The sequence below is a fragment of the Miniopterus natalensis genome, chromosome 1, assembly GCF_054644295.1.
Source record: "Miniopterus natalensis isolate mMinNat1 chromosome 1, mMinNat1.hap1, whole genome shotgun sequence".
NCBI lineage: Eukaryota > Metazoa > Chordata > Mammalia > Chiroptera > Miniopteridae > Miniopterus > Miniopterus natalensis.
Genome location: NC_142081.1, coordinates 141,990,196 through 142,009,016, shown reverse-complemented (window position 1 = coordinate 142,009,016; position 18,821 = coordinate 141,990,196). Strand labels below are relative to the sequence as shown.

General features: G+C 37.8%; 1 protein-coding gene across 4 annotated transcripts in view; it reads right to left on the bottom strand.

Moving 5' to 3' along the window:
• MANBA (mannosidase beta) overlaps positions 1–18,821 on the bottom strand; it is a 103,367-nt gene that overhangs the window by 17,596 nt on the left and 66,950 nt on the right. For all 4 annotated transcript variants that reach the window (XR_015715902.1, XR_001604040.2, XR_015715900.1 and 1 more), the window contains exons 13-14: positions 16,117–16,281; positions 1,814–1,958 (exon numbers count right to left, since the gene is read on the bottom strand). Coding sequence is in view for 1 of the 4 variants with exons in the window: in XM_016223600.2 (XP_016079086.2) it covers positions 1,814–1,958; positions 16,117–16,281 (310 nt within the window). In the remaining 3 variants the exon portion in view is untranslated. The remainder of the gene's footprint in view (positions 1–1,813; positions 1,959–16,116; positions 16,282–18,821) is intronic.

Below are 18,821 nucleotides of genomic sequence, written 5' to 3'. Positions count from 1 at the left end.
ACCCTAGTTACCAATCAGTGACAAAGTCTGGATATCATCATAACACTGCATAACCAGCCAAAAATGCCATGTGATTTCTGGCTCTGCCATTTGCTCTGTAACTGCTCAACTGTATGAGCCAAGCAAACTGCCCAGTGGAGTTCTATATTTGCACAATTATAACTATAAACAAGACTAATTGTTGAAAAAGAAATGTGAGAATCTATAGGTTTCAAGTAGCTATTGATCCCTTTACTTTTTTTTCCCATCCTCACGGGAGGATATTTTTTCCATTGCTTTTCAGAGAGAGTGGAAAGAAGAGAGAAACATCAATGTGAGAGAGACACTTTGATTGGCTGCCTCCTGCTTCGACTGAGGTATGTGCCCTTGGCCGGAATTGAACTGGGACCCTTAAGTCTGTGGGCTGATGCTCTGACCACTGAGCCAAACCCGATAGGGCCCTATTGATCCCTTTAAAGTATCACCATGTCAGGTGATAAGAGGTCACACGTACCTCCCCCACCCCCACCTGCACTTAAGCGCCAGATTTATTGAGCCAATTAAGCAGAATTAAACAAGGGCTCCAAGGCTGCCCAGAGCAGAAGCAGATATAGCAAAGCTTGTCACAGCTTCCCCCCCGGCACCCACTTTCTCTAACATGTACAAGGAGATGATAACCCTCTCCATGGAGGCACTGTCCTGCCGCAGTTTAGAAAACAGACAAATTTTTGCTTTGCAGTCAGACTCCTGCACTTGGGTTTACCCACCCTCTCTGAAGAACTCATTCAAATAATCTGCATGCAGTCATTTAAGGGAAGATTTACAAAAATTGGGCTCTCCCATTTCTTGAGCCAAACTCAGCCTCAGAAGTCCACAACCTCGGCCACAGACAGAGAAACCAGGGACAGCATCCAAGTGTCTCTGAACAGCACCTCTTCATCCAGTGCTAAGTGTTCCAGAAGGCTTTTCTCCCATGGTCTACCCGTGATTCTCATTCAATACCCTTTTATCTGGTTGGTGTTGATAAAGAGTGTGACCAGAGAAACTTGATGAAAACTTCGACTCCCTTCCAGAGCGGACCTGTCCCTAATCAAAGCCTGTGGGAATGGATTTTAGATTTGCACCCACACGCCCCAGCAACATGGCCTTTTTCCTTTACAGCTTTGACCCCAAACTTTTGTTTATATTAAGTGAACTTTGCTTGCAGTCACCTTTGGTGAAGACCAGAGATTCAAGTTAAGTTTTTTCATGTACCAAAATACAATAATCCAAGCTGCAGTTGTCACGCCAGCCGCCTCACCTGTCGCTAGCTGAACTGGTTCAGTTAAGACCCCTTCCTACTTGGACTTCTGACTCTACTACCTTCCCCCAAAGAGATAAATATGGCAAGATAGGATGGCCTCGTGGACTTCAAGGGGAATCAGGCAAAGGGGCATTTTAACACTTGGCAGGGCCAACCTTCCAAGTGGTTGAATTCTCCTAAACAGAAGAAGGGATGCTTAAATAAATGTTCCTTTTACCCTGGAAAGTCAGTCCTCTTAAATAAATTCAGATCTAGGCAATGATTAGAAGACATGTGGCTGAGATCTCCGTGCACGAATCTATCCCCTCATTAACCTGCTGGGAGACTTTTCACATCACAGAACTCACAATGAGGCCTGCCTCTCAGGCCCCTGGAAAGACTGTGGGGGGGGGGGGGGGGGGAGTCCAGTTCATAAACCTGCACAGACCTGCTGCTGGAGAATCTCCTCACCTGGGCCTCTGTGTTTTCTCAGTGCCTCTCCTCACAGGTATTGCTTTCTCTCTCACATGGAAAGAAAGCTGAAACACTTACCTAGAGAGGCCCAGGAAGGGGCCTGCCAGATGTCGGTCAGCTGCCAATACAGCGCCCCCATGGTGTGCCCTTCTCCATTCACTATCTCACTGCGGCTGCGGCGGTAGAATTCAGTTTCTGTTTTGACACACTGGGCCTGCATCACCTGGTTCAGGGGAAAACATTAGAACACAGGTGTTATTGTTTGATGTAGGCTGCTCAGATATGAGAAAATCACAGGCTTGAGTTTCTGGGGGGGGTTAAGCAAATTGGATAAATCAGAGAACTTGATTAGCATTACATATCCCATTAGTATACTAGATCTGGAACTAGCCCCTTAGCATGAGAGAAGCTGTTGTCTATAAAAGCTGGTTTGTTTGAGAGGCTTGGTATTTGATTTATTATAACAATTGGGTAATCAAGGAAACAGGACGGTATAAATATTCTTTGCTAATGATAGTGCAGGCATTGACGGAAAACAAAGACTTATTCTGGAGCAAATGCTATATGCAGTGAAACACTAAGTTTTTTGCAGTGCTGGGCTTTACTGACATTCTCAGAGCTAATTTTTTTAAGCTTTATTAGGAAAAAATTCTGTAGGAAAAATAACTTTATTAGGAGTCTGATCCTTCCCAATCCCTAACCACTTTTTTCTAGTCCAGCAATTGTTTTCATATCATGACTTTTGAGAATGTAAAATTTCTTATAAATACAATGCCTTCATCATGCCAGGATAGATGGTAAATTGCAGCAATGAGATAAGTGAGTTTAGTTCCTGTTTAAGAGGCAATAAAAATTCATGCAGGACCCTTAATTACTGCCATTATCATTGAAATATCAACCTCTTTTATTGCTTATGTTCCTGACTGTGGAGTTGTAGTTAGGAAAGGCTCATGAATGAGAGGTTGTTAGGAGAGGTCACCAAGGAGAACCTGGAGAGATGGTCAGAGCTGCAAGGATTCCTCAGTCAGAGAAAAGGATGGCCTTAGATGAGGGCCTGGATTTTCACAGAGGAAAAAAAGAAAGACGCACATATGGCCACTAGAAAACTAAGCCCAGACGCCTTCCTATAAAGCTGGAAAAGCTCAGATAAAGGTAGAACCTTTAGATCGAGGTAGGCTGGCTATTGAATAAGTCATAGATGAAGTGATGACTTATGTGAGGCAGAGCCATAAAATTCCAGAAGGGGAAGCCAAGAAGAAATCATGGTCATTCAATAAATATTTATAAGCACCTTCAGGATGTGTTACCAAGCTAGCAACAGTAAGCCCCTCTACAAGTCAAAAAGATACAGCCCAGCTTCATGAGCTTATTGGCTTGTGTAGAAGGCAGGTCTTAATCCAAGAGTCACACAAATAAACATAAACTTTAAATAGTAATAAGTGCTAAGAAGGAGAGGTGTGCAGTGTTAGGAGCTGGGATGTTAGGGGAAATGGGGGTACCTGGGGAGTCAGGACTGGCCTCAAAGAAGAGGAAAGAGGAAAAGAGAGAGGCAGAACCTTGCAGCCAGAAAGGACAATGTGTGGTGAGAGGGCAGTGAACAAAAGAATCACAAAAAGGCCCAAGTGGTGGGAGCACAGAGAGCTGGGGGCTGTGGGAGAGAGGCTGGAGAGATGGAGGGGTCACACCTGGGAAGGTTTTTTCTGTGCAGCCTAAAGGAGCCTGGAAGACACAGAAAGCTTTTAGGTTAAAGGGTGAAGTGACCAGATTTGTATTTCCAAAAGACAACCCTGACTACAGAAAGGAGAATGTATTACAGGGGGGCAGAGTGGATTTATGGAGAGAATTTAGACAGCTATTAAAATCTTCCAAGCAGCCCAGCCAGCGCGGCTCAGCAGTTGAGCATCGACCTATGACCCAAGAAATGCCAGTTCGTTTCCTGGTCAGGGCACACGCCTGGGCTGCAGGCTCAGTCCCCAGCAGGGAGCATGCAGGAAGCAGCCGATAGGTGTTTCTCGCTCACATCGATGTTTCTCTTTCTCTCTACCTCTCCCTTCCTCATTCTCTAAAATCAGTGGAAGGAACGGAGGGAGGGAGGGAGGGAGGGAGGGAGGGAGGGAGGGAGGGAGGGAGGGAGGGACCCCTTCCCTGAATGAGAATTCAGGAACCAGACCACTGGACCACAGGCAAATACATTCTAAGGAAAGTGAGAACACACAGCAGCTTTGGAACCAACTGAAAATGACCACAAGATGCAGTATGACTATACTAGTCTAACACTAAGTCAGAGGAAATGCAATAGAAAAACAGACCTAAGAACTTTGATCTAACCCGGCCGGGCGTGGCTCGGCGGTTGAGTGTCGACATAGGATCCAGGCAATCAGGGTTCGATTCCAGGTCAGGGCACATGCCCTGACTCTCTCATCATTGATGTTTCTATCTCTCTCTCTCCCTCTCCTTTCCTCTTTCTGAAATCAATAAAGATATATTTTTTTAAAAAAAAGAACTTTGATCTATGTCAGTCAAGCTATCTGCAATTACACTCGGGATCTCTAGCCAAGTTCTTTGTAAAAATACTAATCTTGTCTGAACTGAAGAAAGTGACTTACCTACTTCTAGGCCTGGATTGCTAGGCACAGAGAAATTAAGTCCCTTGAGTAAACATTCACAAATATGTTGAGTTATTATGCAAAATCAGTTGTGGAGCAACTTCTAGAAAGTTCAATGACGATGAAGCAGTCAAGAAGTGAAATCTCAGTAAAAACTGATCCAAGGGTAGCACCAATGATGAATACACACCCACTAGAGAATTTTACCTCATATCAGCACAGAAAGTAACCTGTGCGTTTGTTTCAAAGGGTTGATAAATCTGAACTCACTGAAATCACCCTGAGCCTCCACACAGTGCCCCCACCAACCAAGCTAAAACTGGCCTATGACACATCAAGTCCCTGTCCCTCTAGCACATACACCTGAAGCCTAGAAAGATAAGACATCACAGTTGTCATCCCGAGATTCCTGCAAAATTAGTCACTGCTTTATGGACTGTGTGAGAAGGAATCACAACAGGAAGACTGAGGCCCTCATCACACCGATGAGTAACAACAGGGGGAGAGAGGTTGCTGTCACCCCCAGACATTTCAGGAGCTGAATTCTCCTGAATCACTCCCAGGCATTTCACAGGCTACGCACAGGCATCGAATGGCAACCACCATGGACATTCCACTCAAGGGGGTGGCCACATTCTGGAAATCCCAGGACCTGAAGTATCCTCAAAGTCTGGGCCAATTCTGAAGCTAAAGAACCTTCTGACATTACCCCAGGGACTTGGCTCAGTGCCTACTCATGAATGGTATAAAAGGATGGGTGTCACTCAAGAAGTTTGGGACTGGAATCATTTTCCTGGGATCCATATTTATAAAGTAAGGTGAATAGGAAAAGAGTAAAAAACAGAATTCTGAAGTAGTGACAAAATATCAGTGTATAACAGAGTAGGTAATCAAGTCATCTCAGGTAAAAATGAACACTTTTTTATAGGACAAAACTATATGCTATTGAAATTGTCATACTCATGCTTAGATGGAATCCAAAGGACAACTAGATATTTTACTGATGTTCTTCATAGAGGTGGCCTGCATTTTCTTTTTCTTCATGGTGGATTTAAGCTTCTTTTCAGGAAAAAAAAATCTGATGAGCATCAAACTATTTACATTACTCCAAATTATTTTTCAATATTTAACATATATTGTAACTCAATTACATTTATAATTTTGTATTCTACTCTCACTTAATTTTCACACATGTACATTTCCATGCACAGGCACTTTCTATATGTTTCTGTGCTTTAAACGGTTATGTAGTTATATCATAGTTTATAGTCATTCTCCAATTATTAGGCATTTGAATGGTTTTTAGGGGTTTTTTTTAAATACAAAAGCAAAGAACATTTTATGTCCCAATTAATTTCTTCACTTCTTGGGTTGCCACCTTTGGTAATATATGACAAAATTTACAGTCCTTTTTGCATATTGCTATGATCCAGTCAAGAGGTTACCGTAAACTGGCGGCCTCCAGGCCAAACTTAGCCACACACAGGTTTTAACTGGCCCACATGGCAAGTGTTTGGCAGGTGCTGCATGTTTCTTGCGGTTGCTGTTGTCATTGTTTAATGTCGCAGGGCCTCTACACTCCATTTTGCCACAATTCCCAACAATCAGACTCTCATCCATTTAAATTACCTGCCTACTGCCCACAAATGTTTGAGTTTTCAGTCCCTAAACTATTCCAATTTTCAGAACTACCTGCAATAATTATTTCTGTGTATCTACCCCAAATTTCTTGCTGTAATTTACCTTTTCTGATTTAATAGGTAAATATTCATAATCCTTTAAATTTTTTAATTAGAAAAAATTATAATGCAAGCAGAGCTCCTAACCCTTGATAGCAATAAAGGAAAAGAGCACTAGGCAAGCTCTAACTAGTAGCCTATCATACCTTAACTTAGTGTGACGAGGGGAAACAAAGACTCTTGAGTGCTCTAGGCTCTGCATGGTACAGTACACTCAACAGACAGATGGTGCCATGTCAATAACATGGACCTGAGTTTACCCAAACCAGTGGGTGCCTGTCAGGACTAATGAATGACATGTTTGTTCATAAAAATGCAGAAGGCCACTGCCCAATGTCCTTATCAAAGGGAAATTATACAATCCTAGATCTCTGGAACTGCCTCTTTCCCTTTAAAAATTGTACTTATATTTATACACACATGCACACTTTCCTAAAAAGGGCAATCTTAACATATTAAAAAGATAAATGCTTAGTCATTTCCAAGATTACTCAGTCCTACTGGTAGCAGACAAATCTTATTTTAGTTTCAAAAATATGCCTATATTCAGCAGCTTGCCTGATGACACTTATGAAATCAGTCTCCTTAGAGAAACAGATGGTATGTTGAAAAGAAATTAGTCCAGGACACCAAGACCTAAGGTTTCAATTCCAGCTCCACACCATGATGAAAACCCATCATCTACAAAAACCCATCATCCCCTTCTTCCTGAGTGACAGAGTCGTAGCTGGACTGCACGTTCCAGAATCACACCCACTGCCCTTGGAACTAGGAATGGCCATGTGGCTAAGTTCTCCTGACAGATGTGATTTATGTCCTTTACTTACTTAAAGTGATCCTGACAATAAGAATCTTCCAGTAAAGCCATTTTCTAAACTGAGATATAATTCACACCATACAATTCACCCTGTGAGTTTACAATTCATTGGGTTTTTTTCTTATTGAATTTATTGGGGTGACATTGATTAATAAAATTATATAGGTTTCAAGCATACAAATCTATCATACATCATCTGTATATTGCATTGTGTGTTTACCACCCAAAATCAAATCTTCTGTCACCATATGTTGACCCCTTTAACCTTTACTACCACCCCCACTGTTGTCTGTGTCCAAGAGTTTCTGTTTGTTTGTCTTGTTTGTTCATTTGTTGCTTTCAGTTATTTATCCTACATATGAGTGAAATCATACAGTTCTTGACTTTTTCTGTCTGACTTATTTCACTTAGCATGATATTCTCAAGATGCATCCATGTTGTCGCAAATGGCAGTATGTCATCTTTTCTTATGGTTGACTAGTATTCCATTGTATATATGTACCACATCTTCTTTATCAATCCTCTATCAAGGGACATTTTGGTTGTTTCCATGCCTTGGCCTCAGTATAGTTACAGGTTGTGCACTACCTAATTCCAGCATATTTTCATCACCCCGAAAAGAAACACTGAACTGGCTAATAGTTACTCAATCTCCCTTCTCCTCTGCTTCTGGAAACCACTAATCTACCCTCTGTTTCTATGGATTTGCCTGTTCTGGACATTTCATATAAGTGGAATGATGCAATAGTATGTGGTCTTTCTGACTGGCTTCCTTCATTTAACATAATGTTTTCAAAGTTCACCTGTGGTGCAGCATGTATCAGTATTTCATTCCATTTTAGTGCTGAATAATATTTCATTGTATGAATACACTGCACCACATTCTGTTTACCCATTCATCAGTTGATACATGTTTGGACTGTTTTAACTTTTTGGCTATTATAAAAAATGCTGCTATGAACATATGTGCACAAGCTTTTGTGTCAACATGTTTTCCATTTCCTTGGCTATATACCTAAGAAATATAAATCTGGGTCCTATGATAATTCTATATTTAACTCTTTGAAAAACTTTTCCACAGCAATTGTACCATTTTACACTCCCACCAGCAACATATGAAGGTTCCCGTTTTTCTACATTCTTACTATGATGATTAACTTCATGTGTGAAATTGACTGAATTAAAGAATGCCCAAATACCTGGTAAAACATTATTTCTGGGTATGTCTGTGAGGATGTTTATGGTAATTCAGTAGACTGAGTAGAGAAGACCTATCCTTACCAGTGTGGGTGGGCATCATACAAAGGCAGAGGAAGGGCAAATTCTCTCCCTTCTTGAATTGGGACCATCTTCTCTTGCCCTCAGACACTGGAGCTCCCGGTTCTCAGGCTGTCAAACTCCAAGATTTACACCAGTGGCTCCTCAGATCTCAGGCCTTCAGACTCACACTGAATTACATCACTGGCTTTCCAGGTTTTCTGTCTTGCACATGGCAGATTATAGGACTTCTTAGCCCCCATAACCATGTGAGTCAATTCCTATAATAAATCTCCTTACATATATATATGTTTTAATTCTAGATATCCCACTATCTATGTATCTCACTGTGGTTTTGATTTGCATTTCCTTCATGACTAATGATATTGAGCATCTTTTCATGTACTAACTGACCATTTTCTTTGGACAAATATCTATTCAAATTTTTGAACCATTTTTAATTGGGTTGTCTTTTTCATTACTGAGTTGTAAGAGTTTTTTTTTAATATATTCTGGACATTATGTCCTTATTAGATATATGACTTTAAAAAATTCCCCTATTCTGTGGATTACCTTCTCACTTTTGTGATAGTGTCCATTGACACACAAAAGTTTTTAATTTTGATAAAGTCTATTTTATCTATTTTTTCTTTGGTTGCTTGTTCTTTAGGTGTCATATCTAATAACTGCTATCCAATCAAAATTCACAAAGATTTACACCTATGTTTTCTTCTAAGAGTTTGATAGTTTTAGCTCTTATGTGTGGATCTCTGATCAATTTTAAGTTAATTTTTTAATATGGTGTAAGGTAGGGGTCAAAATTCATTCTTTTCCAAGAGGATATCCAGTTGTTCTAGCACCAAAACACTATTCTTACTCCATTTTATTGTCTTGACACCCTTGAGAAAATCAATCAAGATGTGTGTGTTTATAGTTCTGTACTCTCAATTCTATTCAATCAATCTACATGTCTGGTTTCATGCCAGTACTACACTATCTTGATTACTGTAGATTTGCAGTAAGTTTTGAAAACAGGAAGTGTAAGAACAAGTTTGTTCTTTTTCAAGATTGTTTTGACTATTCTGGGTGCCTTGCATTTCCATATGAATTATAGGATCACTTTGCGTATTTCTCCAAAAATAGTAGTAAAAATTTTGATAGGGATTGTGTTGAATCTGTAAATCAATTTGGGTAGTAATGCCGTCTTGACAATATTAAGTCTTCCAATCCATGAACACAGGATGTCTTTCCATTTCTTTAATTTCCTTCAACAATGTTTTGTAGTTTTCAGTGAGCAAGTCTTGCATCTCTTTGGTTAAATATATTCCAAAGTATTTTATTCTTTTGGGTACTATTATCAATGGTATTGTTAATAATGTCATTTTCAAATTATTCATTGCTTAAAATACAACTGATATTTGTACATTGGTCTTATATCCTGCAACATTGCTAAATTAATTTATTAGCTCTAATAGGTTTTTAGGCTGATTTTTTATGGTTTTCTGTATATAAGGTCATATCATCTGCAGATACAGTTTTTTTACATTTTCCTTTCTAATATGGATATCTTTTATTTCATTTTCTTGCCTAATTGTCCTGGCTAGAATCTCAAGTACAATATTAAACAGAAGTGGCAAGAGCAGGCACCTTTGTCTTGTTCCTGATCTTAGGGAGAAAGCTTTCTGTCTTTCATCATTACATATGATATTAGCTATGGGTTCTTCATAGATGCTCTTTATCAAGTTGAGGAAACTCCCTTGTATTCCTAGTTTGTTGAATGTTTGTTTTTGTTTGTTTGTTTTCTTTTTTTTAATCCTCACCCGAGGATATTTTTTCTATTGTTTTTCAGAGAAAGAGTAAGGGGGGTGGAGAGAGAGAGAGAAACATCAATTCAAGAGAGACACATAGATTGGTTGCCTCCTGCACAAGCCCTGACTAGGACCGGGTATCAAGCCTGTAATCGAGGTACGTGCCCTTGACAGGGAATCGTACTTGAGACCCTTTGGTCCATGGGCCAACCCTCTAACCAGTGAGCCAAACTGGTCAGGGCGAATGTGGTGGTTGTTTTTTAATCATGAAAGTGTGTTGCTTTTTTTTTTAATGATTTTTCTTCATCTATTGAGGTGATTACATGGTTATTTTTCCTTTATTCTATTAACATGGTGTTTGACTTTCATATACTGAGCCAATGTTGCATTCCTAAAATAAATCCCAGTTGATTATGGTGTATAAAATTTTTATATGCTATTAGATTTAGATTGCTAGTATTTTGCTTAAGGATTTTTTCTGTCTATATTCATAAGGAATATTGATCATTAGTTTTATTTTCTTGATATGTCTTTGTCTAGTTTTGGTATCAGGATAATAATGGCTTAAAAAATAAGTTAGAAAGTAGTTTCCCCACTCTATTTTTTGTGAAGGATTGTTGTTAATTTTTATGTTTTTTAGAATTCACTAGTGAAGCTATCTTTTTAAAGGGAAGTTTTCATTTTTATTACTGACTCAATCTCTTTAGTTATAGCTTTATTCAGATTTTCTATTTCTTCTTGAATCAGTTTTCATAGTTTATGTCTTTCTAGGAATTTGTCCATTTCATCTAGGTCATATGACATATTGTCACACAATTGTACACAACTGTTTATAGTATTCCCTTACTGCCCTTTTTATTTCTGTAAGGTCAACAGTATTGCTTCCTTTTTCATTCCTGATTTAGTAATTTGAGTCTTCTCTCTTTTTTTCTTGGCCAGTCTAGCTAAAGGTTTTTCAATTTTGCTGATCTTTTCAAAGAACTAACTTTTGGTTTTGTTGAGTTTCTCTATTATTCCAATAAGGCCTGTTATTAATGTGCAAATTTTCTGATGTCTGCTTTACTTAACTGCTGAAAATAGATGTTATAATTCAACCAAACATCTCAGTAGTTAAAGAATTCCTAGTATCACATTTGTAATGGGATATAATATTTTGAAAACAAAAGGAACATGAACAATCCAACTAAAAAATGGACAAAGGACCTAAATAGACACTTGTCCAAAGAGGACATACAGACGGCCAAGAGACATATGAAAAAAAGCTCAAAGTCACTAATCATCAGAGAGATGCAAATTAAAACCACAATAAGGTATCACTTCACACCTGTAAGAATGGCTCCATCAACAAATGTCAAGTGCTGGCCAGCATGTGGAGAAAAGGGCACCCTGGTACACTGCTGGTGGGAATGCAGACTAGTGTAGCCACTATGGAAACAGTGTGGAGTTTCCTCAAAAAGTTAAATATTGACCTGCCATTTGACTTAGTGATCCCACTTCTAGGAATATAACCTAAGAAACCCAAAACACCAATTGGAAAGAATTTATGCACCTCTATGTTCATAGCAGCACAGTTTACAATAGCTAAGATCTAGAAACAGCCCAAGTGCCCATCAGTAGATGAGTGGGTAAAAAAGCTGTGGTACATTTACACCATGGAATATTATGCAGCTGTAACGAAGAAGGATCTCTTACCTTTTGAGACAGCATGGAGGGAACTGGAGAGTATTATGCTAAGTAAAATAAGCCAGTCAGAGAAATACAAGTATCACATGATCTCACTCATATGTGGAATACAATGAATAAAATAAACTGATGAACAAAATAGATCTAGGGGGGAAAAAGTAGATACCTACTCCATTTATTGCCTTGAGAACTTGGGCAAAATACTTAGGCTTTCTGAGCCTGTTTCCTCACATAATAAATGGATACAGTAATACAGATGTCTGGAGATGTTGTCAGAATTACTTGAGAAGGTATATACAAAGCACCTCATCCCAGGGCCAGGCATTTACTAGACACCCAAAGAATGCTTCTTGTCTGATTAACTGTTAAATTACATGATGCACATAAATACAGTACACTAGTATGTAATAGATCATTCCTCTCCTTTACCCACCCTATCCCCTTCTTAAAAGCTCAGCATGACCTGGATCTTCCATTGAGTCTCGGTGCTGTTTACCAAACAAATAACTATTCAGGGTAGCAGTTGTCATCAACACCTGGGCCCACTGCAACACAGCCTGCCTTTTCTTCTTACTTGTTGTGATGAAGTTACTTGCAACATGAGGAGATAAAATGGACCCCTGAAGAATATGAATCTCTCAAGGACATCCCCAGGCATCTAGCCCTCATTACATGCTCAATAAATACGTAAAGAATAAATGAAGGATCTAGAAGCTAAGAGGTTAGTAAAATGTGTCACCAGCCCAGCTTCTGCCCTAAGTGCCTAGTAAGAGGCTACGCTGGCAAAGCCCCTTAGCAGTTAGTTTAGATGTGTCAGTGTAGCTAGTCAGTCCTCAACTAAGCAGTGAGGCATGTGTGACACATCGTAAGAGGGTGTGCCTGGGTGTGGGCTATGTGGAAGACAATACAGCAGCACATGGCAGAAGAATGAAAGGTGAGGCAAGATTAGTTTGGAATATTAGAAGAATTAAAGAGGTAAGAGCCTCCTGGGATGCCAGTTTATAACATAAAGAGTACGGAACGGACTAAATGTGAGGAAACTTGCTGCACAGCTTCACAGCCAAATTTTTCTGAAAGTTGAGAAAATAATGTTTAATAGAATGTCTTGAAAAAGTGGTACACAAGCCAGGACCCTGTTCTTCAGAACAGCATGAGAGACTGAGAAAAAGGTCAGGGGTGGCAGTGGGAACAGGGAAAATGGACCACAGAAAGCTTCACACAGATTAAAGGTGATTGTTCTAAAATCAAAGTAGCAAGGGGGGGAAAACTTTTGCACTAACATTTCCTGTTTGTCTTTTAGTCAAGAAAATCCAACATTAAAAACCAAAAAACCCTAATTCTCATGTCTTTCTTCTCAGATCTCATCCAGCATATCAGAAAGTCCCAAGGTAGAACCTACAAAGACAGGTCCAGCTGTGAGCCAATGCCTGCTAGGACATCAGCGCTAAATTATCAGACAAAACCATCACCAACAAAAACCTGCAACGGAAGTCCACTTGTCCACCCAGCTCCTAACTACCTCAAATGCTAATGAGTTCAGAAAGAATTATTTCTGTCAGTCTCTGAAAATGGTTTTCAGGAAATAGAATAAAGTAACAGTCATAAAATGAACAGCTGGGAGGAGCAAAGCCAGCATGAAAAACAACAGCTGAAAAGGTTCACACACACACACACACACACACACACACCCCCAATAAGGGTAATCTTGTTTCATATATTAAAATTGAGACACTTTTATAAAATATTGGTTATAAAAAGCTAATAAAAATGAAACGTAACACTTTCAAAGGGGCAGATATCAACATTATCTTCAAACTTGTGTTCTATGAGGTAATTTCATAAATTACATATCACATTGGCAAAACTTCGCTAACTGATACGATGAAGACTGAAACTTTGAAATTCTTTTAACCAGTGTTTTTTGCCCTCTAACAAGGGGTAATCTTTTGGCCTCTAACAAGGGTTTTCTGCTTCAGCTTCTATCTGGGGTTTTGCATTTTCTTACAGGAGAAAACTGATGAGGGTGAGCATGAATTTAGATAAAAATTGGCACATTTTTAGGTTCTAAGAGGCAAAAATTTAAATGTGATCACGTCTGACAAAATCTTGTTATCTATTTCAGACCAACTCATATGACTGGGATTTTGTACCTTCTCTCTCAGAACTTGAAACAAGTATGGCACAAACATCAGATAGTTAAGCGGGGGCTTTAATATAGTCTTAGGTAGTTTGCAGCTTCGTGAAATGTGGGCAAATAAAAAAAGTAAAATGGAGACATTCAAATGAAATTATTATCCAAAATTTAGTTTGATAGTTTCTTAAAAATTTAAGCATAAATTTCCCACATAACTCAACAATTTCACTCATATATTTCTACCTTAGAGAAATTAAAATACATGCACATCTTTGTATGTATTAGCAGTATTATCGAAACAGTCAAAAATTAGTAATAATCCAAATGTCCTTCAACCGATGAGTAGATAAATAAAAAGTGGTATATTCATACAAGAGAATACCATTTAGCAAGAAAGAGGAGTGAAGTATAGATATATGCTATATCATGGAAGAACGTCAAAAACATGCTCAGTGAAAAAAGCCAAATGCAAAAGATCACATATTATATGATTCTAGTTATATGGAATATTGAGAAAAGTAAAATCTGTAGAGACAGAAAGCAGATGATGAATTTTTTCCTGGGGTGGAAGGTGAGAAAGGGGAGTGAGTGGAGATGAGCTCGAGAAATCCTTTTGGGACGTAAAAAATGTTCTAAAATTAGATTATGACAACAGTTGCAAGACTTAATAAATATAGTAAAAATCACATAAGTATACTCTTAAAATGAGTGAATTTTATGGTATGTCAATTATACTTCAATAGAGCTATTTTAAAAGTAATCTAGAAAGGTGCAAAATGTAACATGCACAGATCTTAAGTGTACAACCCAGTGACTTTTAACATATGTACACACCCATGTAACCAGCACCCAGATCAAGATATAAAACTTTGCACGCCAGAAAGTTTCCTTGTATCCTTTCCTACTTACCAGTTCACCATCCCTCTCCACAAGAGTGGTTACCACTAATTTGCTCTCTATCATCTTGATTCCTTTTGTCTGTACTGAAACTTCAGTGTTTCTTTTGCTCAACATAATGTCTGTGAGATTCATCCAAGCTGATGTTCAGTAGTTCTTTTTTTTTTATTATTGTTGTGGAGTATTCACTGTATAAATATACCACAATTTGTTTATAAAGTCTTCTGTTAAAAAAATATTTAGGTTGTTTCCAGTTTGGGGCCATTATGAATAAAGCTGCTATGAACATTATTTTTGATGTTTGTTGACATACACACTCATTTTTCTTGGGTACATAGTTAGGAGTGATTCAAAGAGTAAGTGAATGTTTAGCTTGGGTAGAAACTGCCATAAAATTTTCCATAGTTGTTAAACAAATTTCCACTCCTACTAACAATGTCAGAAAGTTTCAGCTGTCCTACCTCCCCAACAGTTGGTAATGTCAATCTTTTTAATTTTAGGCATTGTGCTAAAATTACATTGTGTGTAGAGGCTTTAACTTGCATTTCCTTGATTGAGAATGAAATTGAGGACATTGTTCTATACTTACTGACCACTTGGATATCAATTTGGTGAAATGCCTGTTTGAGGATTTTGTCCATTTTTTAATAGGTTATCTTTTTCTTATTGCTTTATAGAAGTTCTTCATTGTATACATAAATCTTTTATCAGATATATGTATTATAAATATTGTTCCCCAATCTGTGTCCTGCCTTTTCTCTCTCTTAATGGTGCCATTGATACACAAAAGTCCATGATATTAATGAAGTCCAATTTATCATTACTTTCTTTCACTGTTAGAGTTTTTATATCCTGTTTAAGAAATCTGTCCCTATGCCAAGGTATCGAAGTATTCTCTTAAGTTTTCTCCTAGAAGCTTTATTGTACTACCTTTCACAGTTGAATCTTTAATCACTGATCAAATTCATTTTTGTCTGTGGATTCACAGTTCATTTCTTTCCCCCTAAAGATACCCACTGGATGCAGCACTGTTCATTGATAAGACGATCCCTTCCCACAAGATTGCAGTGGCATCGTGTCCACAGTCAGGTGACTATATTTCACATAAATCTGTTTCTTGACTCTATTATGTCCCATTGTTCAAGTTTATCCCTGGGGAATACTATTGTCTTAATTACTGGAACATTATAGCAGTCTTGAGCTGGAGAACATTTTAAGCACAACTTTTTTGTAGAATTTCTAAGCTATTCTTGTAAGAGAGACAAATGGCAAAAATTATTTATTTCAAGTCTTACATGTCATCATATATCTATTTTAAAGAAGATAAAGTCCTTAATCAGTAAAATGAAAAATAGTTTCGCCACATAAGGTTTACAAAACTTAGGTGATCTCTTATGTTAACTTCAGGAGCCTTTTGAACTCCAAATGAAAATGCCTTACCTGGGTAAGGTAAATGGTATCTTTGAACGCGCGTAACGGATCTGTGCTTTGCGGGAGTTTGAAATGAAGTCCAGCCTGATAAAGCATTTCACTGTTACCGTTTTCATGATGTTGTCGATGATATGAAAATCTGCTTTCGTAAGACCAGTCCTCTCTAGATGAAACCTTTTGAGTAAAGGATAAGAGGTGCAAATTGGGAAATTAGGAGTAAAAATACTTTTCTACACATTTCTGACAAACTTGAAAAGTTCTCTACACACTAGAATCATTTCACCGATGTTTTTGCCATCACACTTATTGTTGGTGAAAGATCAGCCTCGTGCAAAGTCAAACCACAAAACCAGGATTTGGCACCTATACCTCCCCTTACTCAAATGTAGAAAATTACAATTTGATATTTCCATTAAAAATCTAGTCTTATCAAAATATTATTCCTTTTTTAAACATTAGTTATGTGTATTTTTTTTAAATGTTAATCCTCACATGAGGATTATATTTTTATTAATTTTAGAGAGAGAGAGAAAGAGAGACAGAGAGAGAGAGAAACATCGATGCGAGAAAGAAACATCGATTGGCTGCTTCCTGCACGGGCCCTGACCAGGGTCGAGCCGCCAACCTGGGCATGTGCCCTGACTGGGAATGGAACCAGAAACCTTTCAGTATACGGGACGATGCTCCAACCAACTGAGTCACACTGGCCAGGGTTAGTTATGTGTATTTTTAAATGTCATCTTATCTACTTAGAGTAAGTAAGTTGTCAAAACTGAATAATGGACTGAAATCAACATTTTGCTAAAACTGTCAATTCTTTAACAGGAATAAAATATCACTATTAACATGGTAAATGCTTTAGCACCTACTCATTTGTTTCTCAGTGATTACTAAATATACGTGAAATGTTTAATTTTTATATAGTTGAAGACACAAACCAAAAGTGATACTCCTTTTCCCTAAAATAGATCTTTTCTTTTTTTTTTTTTTTTCCAGTCAGACACAACTTCAGGATCTTTCTTTTATCCCTTTGATAAGCTATTATTAGGTCAAAGTAAAAAACAAAAACAAAAAAACACATTAGTGTCTTCTTACAGAAAAAGAAAAAGCAATAATTCTGGCCTCTAGGCCTATGAATTAATGCACTGCTAGCACTTGATAAAGATATAAGATAACTGCAGACTACATTTGAAAATATCAGAATTTTAATCCATCTTACACAGTTTAAAAAAACATATTCCACCCACCCTCAAAAACCCCTAAAAATTAAAAAGTTTAATTCCTGTTCATAAAATATGACTTATAATTCCCACTAATGCATGCACAGACCAATCACCTTAAAAGGAAACAGTTATTCTCTAGGCACTTATTTATACCAAACAAGGATTTTTGTGGAAGTTTTTTTGGGTTTGTTTTTTTTTGGGGGGGGGGTTGTCGAATAGCCACATTTAATGTGGAAGTTTTTCCAAATTATATAATTTTTTTAAACTGTTACCACCAGACAGTTTAGAGAACATGAATTACGCCTGTTATTTATTTAAAATAGAGGTATTAGTATTACAGTCATCTGTATACATCTGAGATGCACATCTTTACCAATAATCTTCCTCTTTTTAATGAGTCTTCCTTTCTAAAGTCTGAAACACACCTCTGGGTGTCTCAGCTTTCTCTCTCATTGGTAATAATCTGAATGTATCCCATAACCAGTAAACCTAAACCTTTGTTACATGGGAAACTTTCTACCTTCTGATAGCTGTGGTTCGGAAGTCTTATAAATTTCAGCTATGACAATGTTACCAGAAGGAATTAGAGAGTGCCAGGTAAGGTTCTAATTGCTTTAAGAATATTAACTCATTTTAATCCTCATAACAACCATATAAGTAGGCACTATTATCACACTATTTTACAGATTAGAAAACCAAGCACAGAAAGGTTAAGTACTTTGGCCAAGATCCAAAACTAACTTGTGCAATCTAGTCTCAGCCTCTAGTTCTTTAAACTTAGATGTATCCGAAGAAAACAAAACTATAATACAAATTATATGGGCAGAATGGCCTTGATGAATAGTAGCAATAGCTTACATTTTATGGACTCTCACTGTGTCAAGAACTATGCTAAGGTGGGGGGGTGGGAGCGGGGTGGAGGGGGTCAGTGAGGAAAAAGGGGGGCATCTGTAATACTTTCAACAATAAACATAAATTTTTTTTAAAAGAATTGTGCTAAGGCTTCAATGTATTAACTAACTTAATCTATACACACTATCATATGCACATACACACACACACTCGTAAGAGGTTATTTACTACTATTAACCTCAATTTACCAATGAGAACACTGAAACTCAATTAAATAATTTGTCCAAGGTAATATAGCCCGTGTGGGGCAGTGCTAAGATTCAAATCTAGATCTGTTTATTCCAAAGCCCCAGCTTTTAATCACTGTGCAATATTGATGACTGCCTGTTGAAAATATTATTTTACAAAGAAGTAATGTATCCCAAACTAGAGAGAGGCATTTTTGTTGAATACACCAGAAAAGCTCTAAATGAAACAGCCAAATTATTATGTAAAGTTATTTTTTTGGTTTCTTTTATCTTCACAATTATCTATTCAAATTCTCAATTAAGCAATGTTGTCTGAAAAGAGGCAATGATTAAATAAAGGGTTCATAATGAACAGAACTTCTCTTCATCTTTCCCTATTTTAAAATATAAT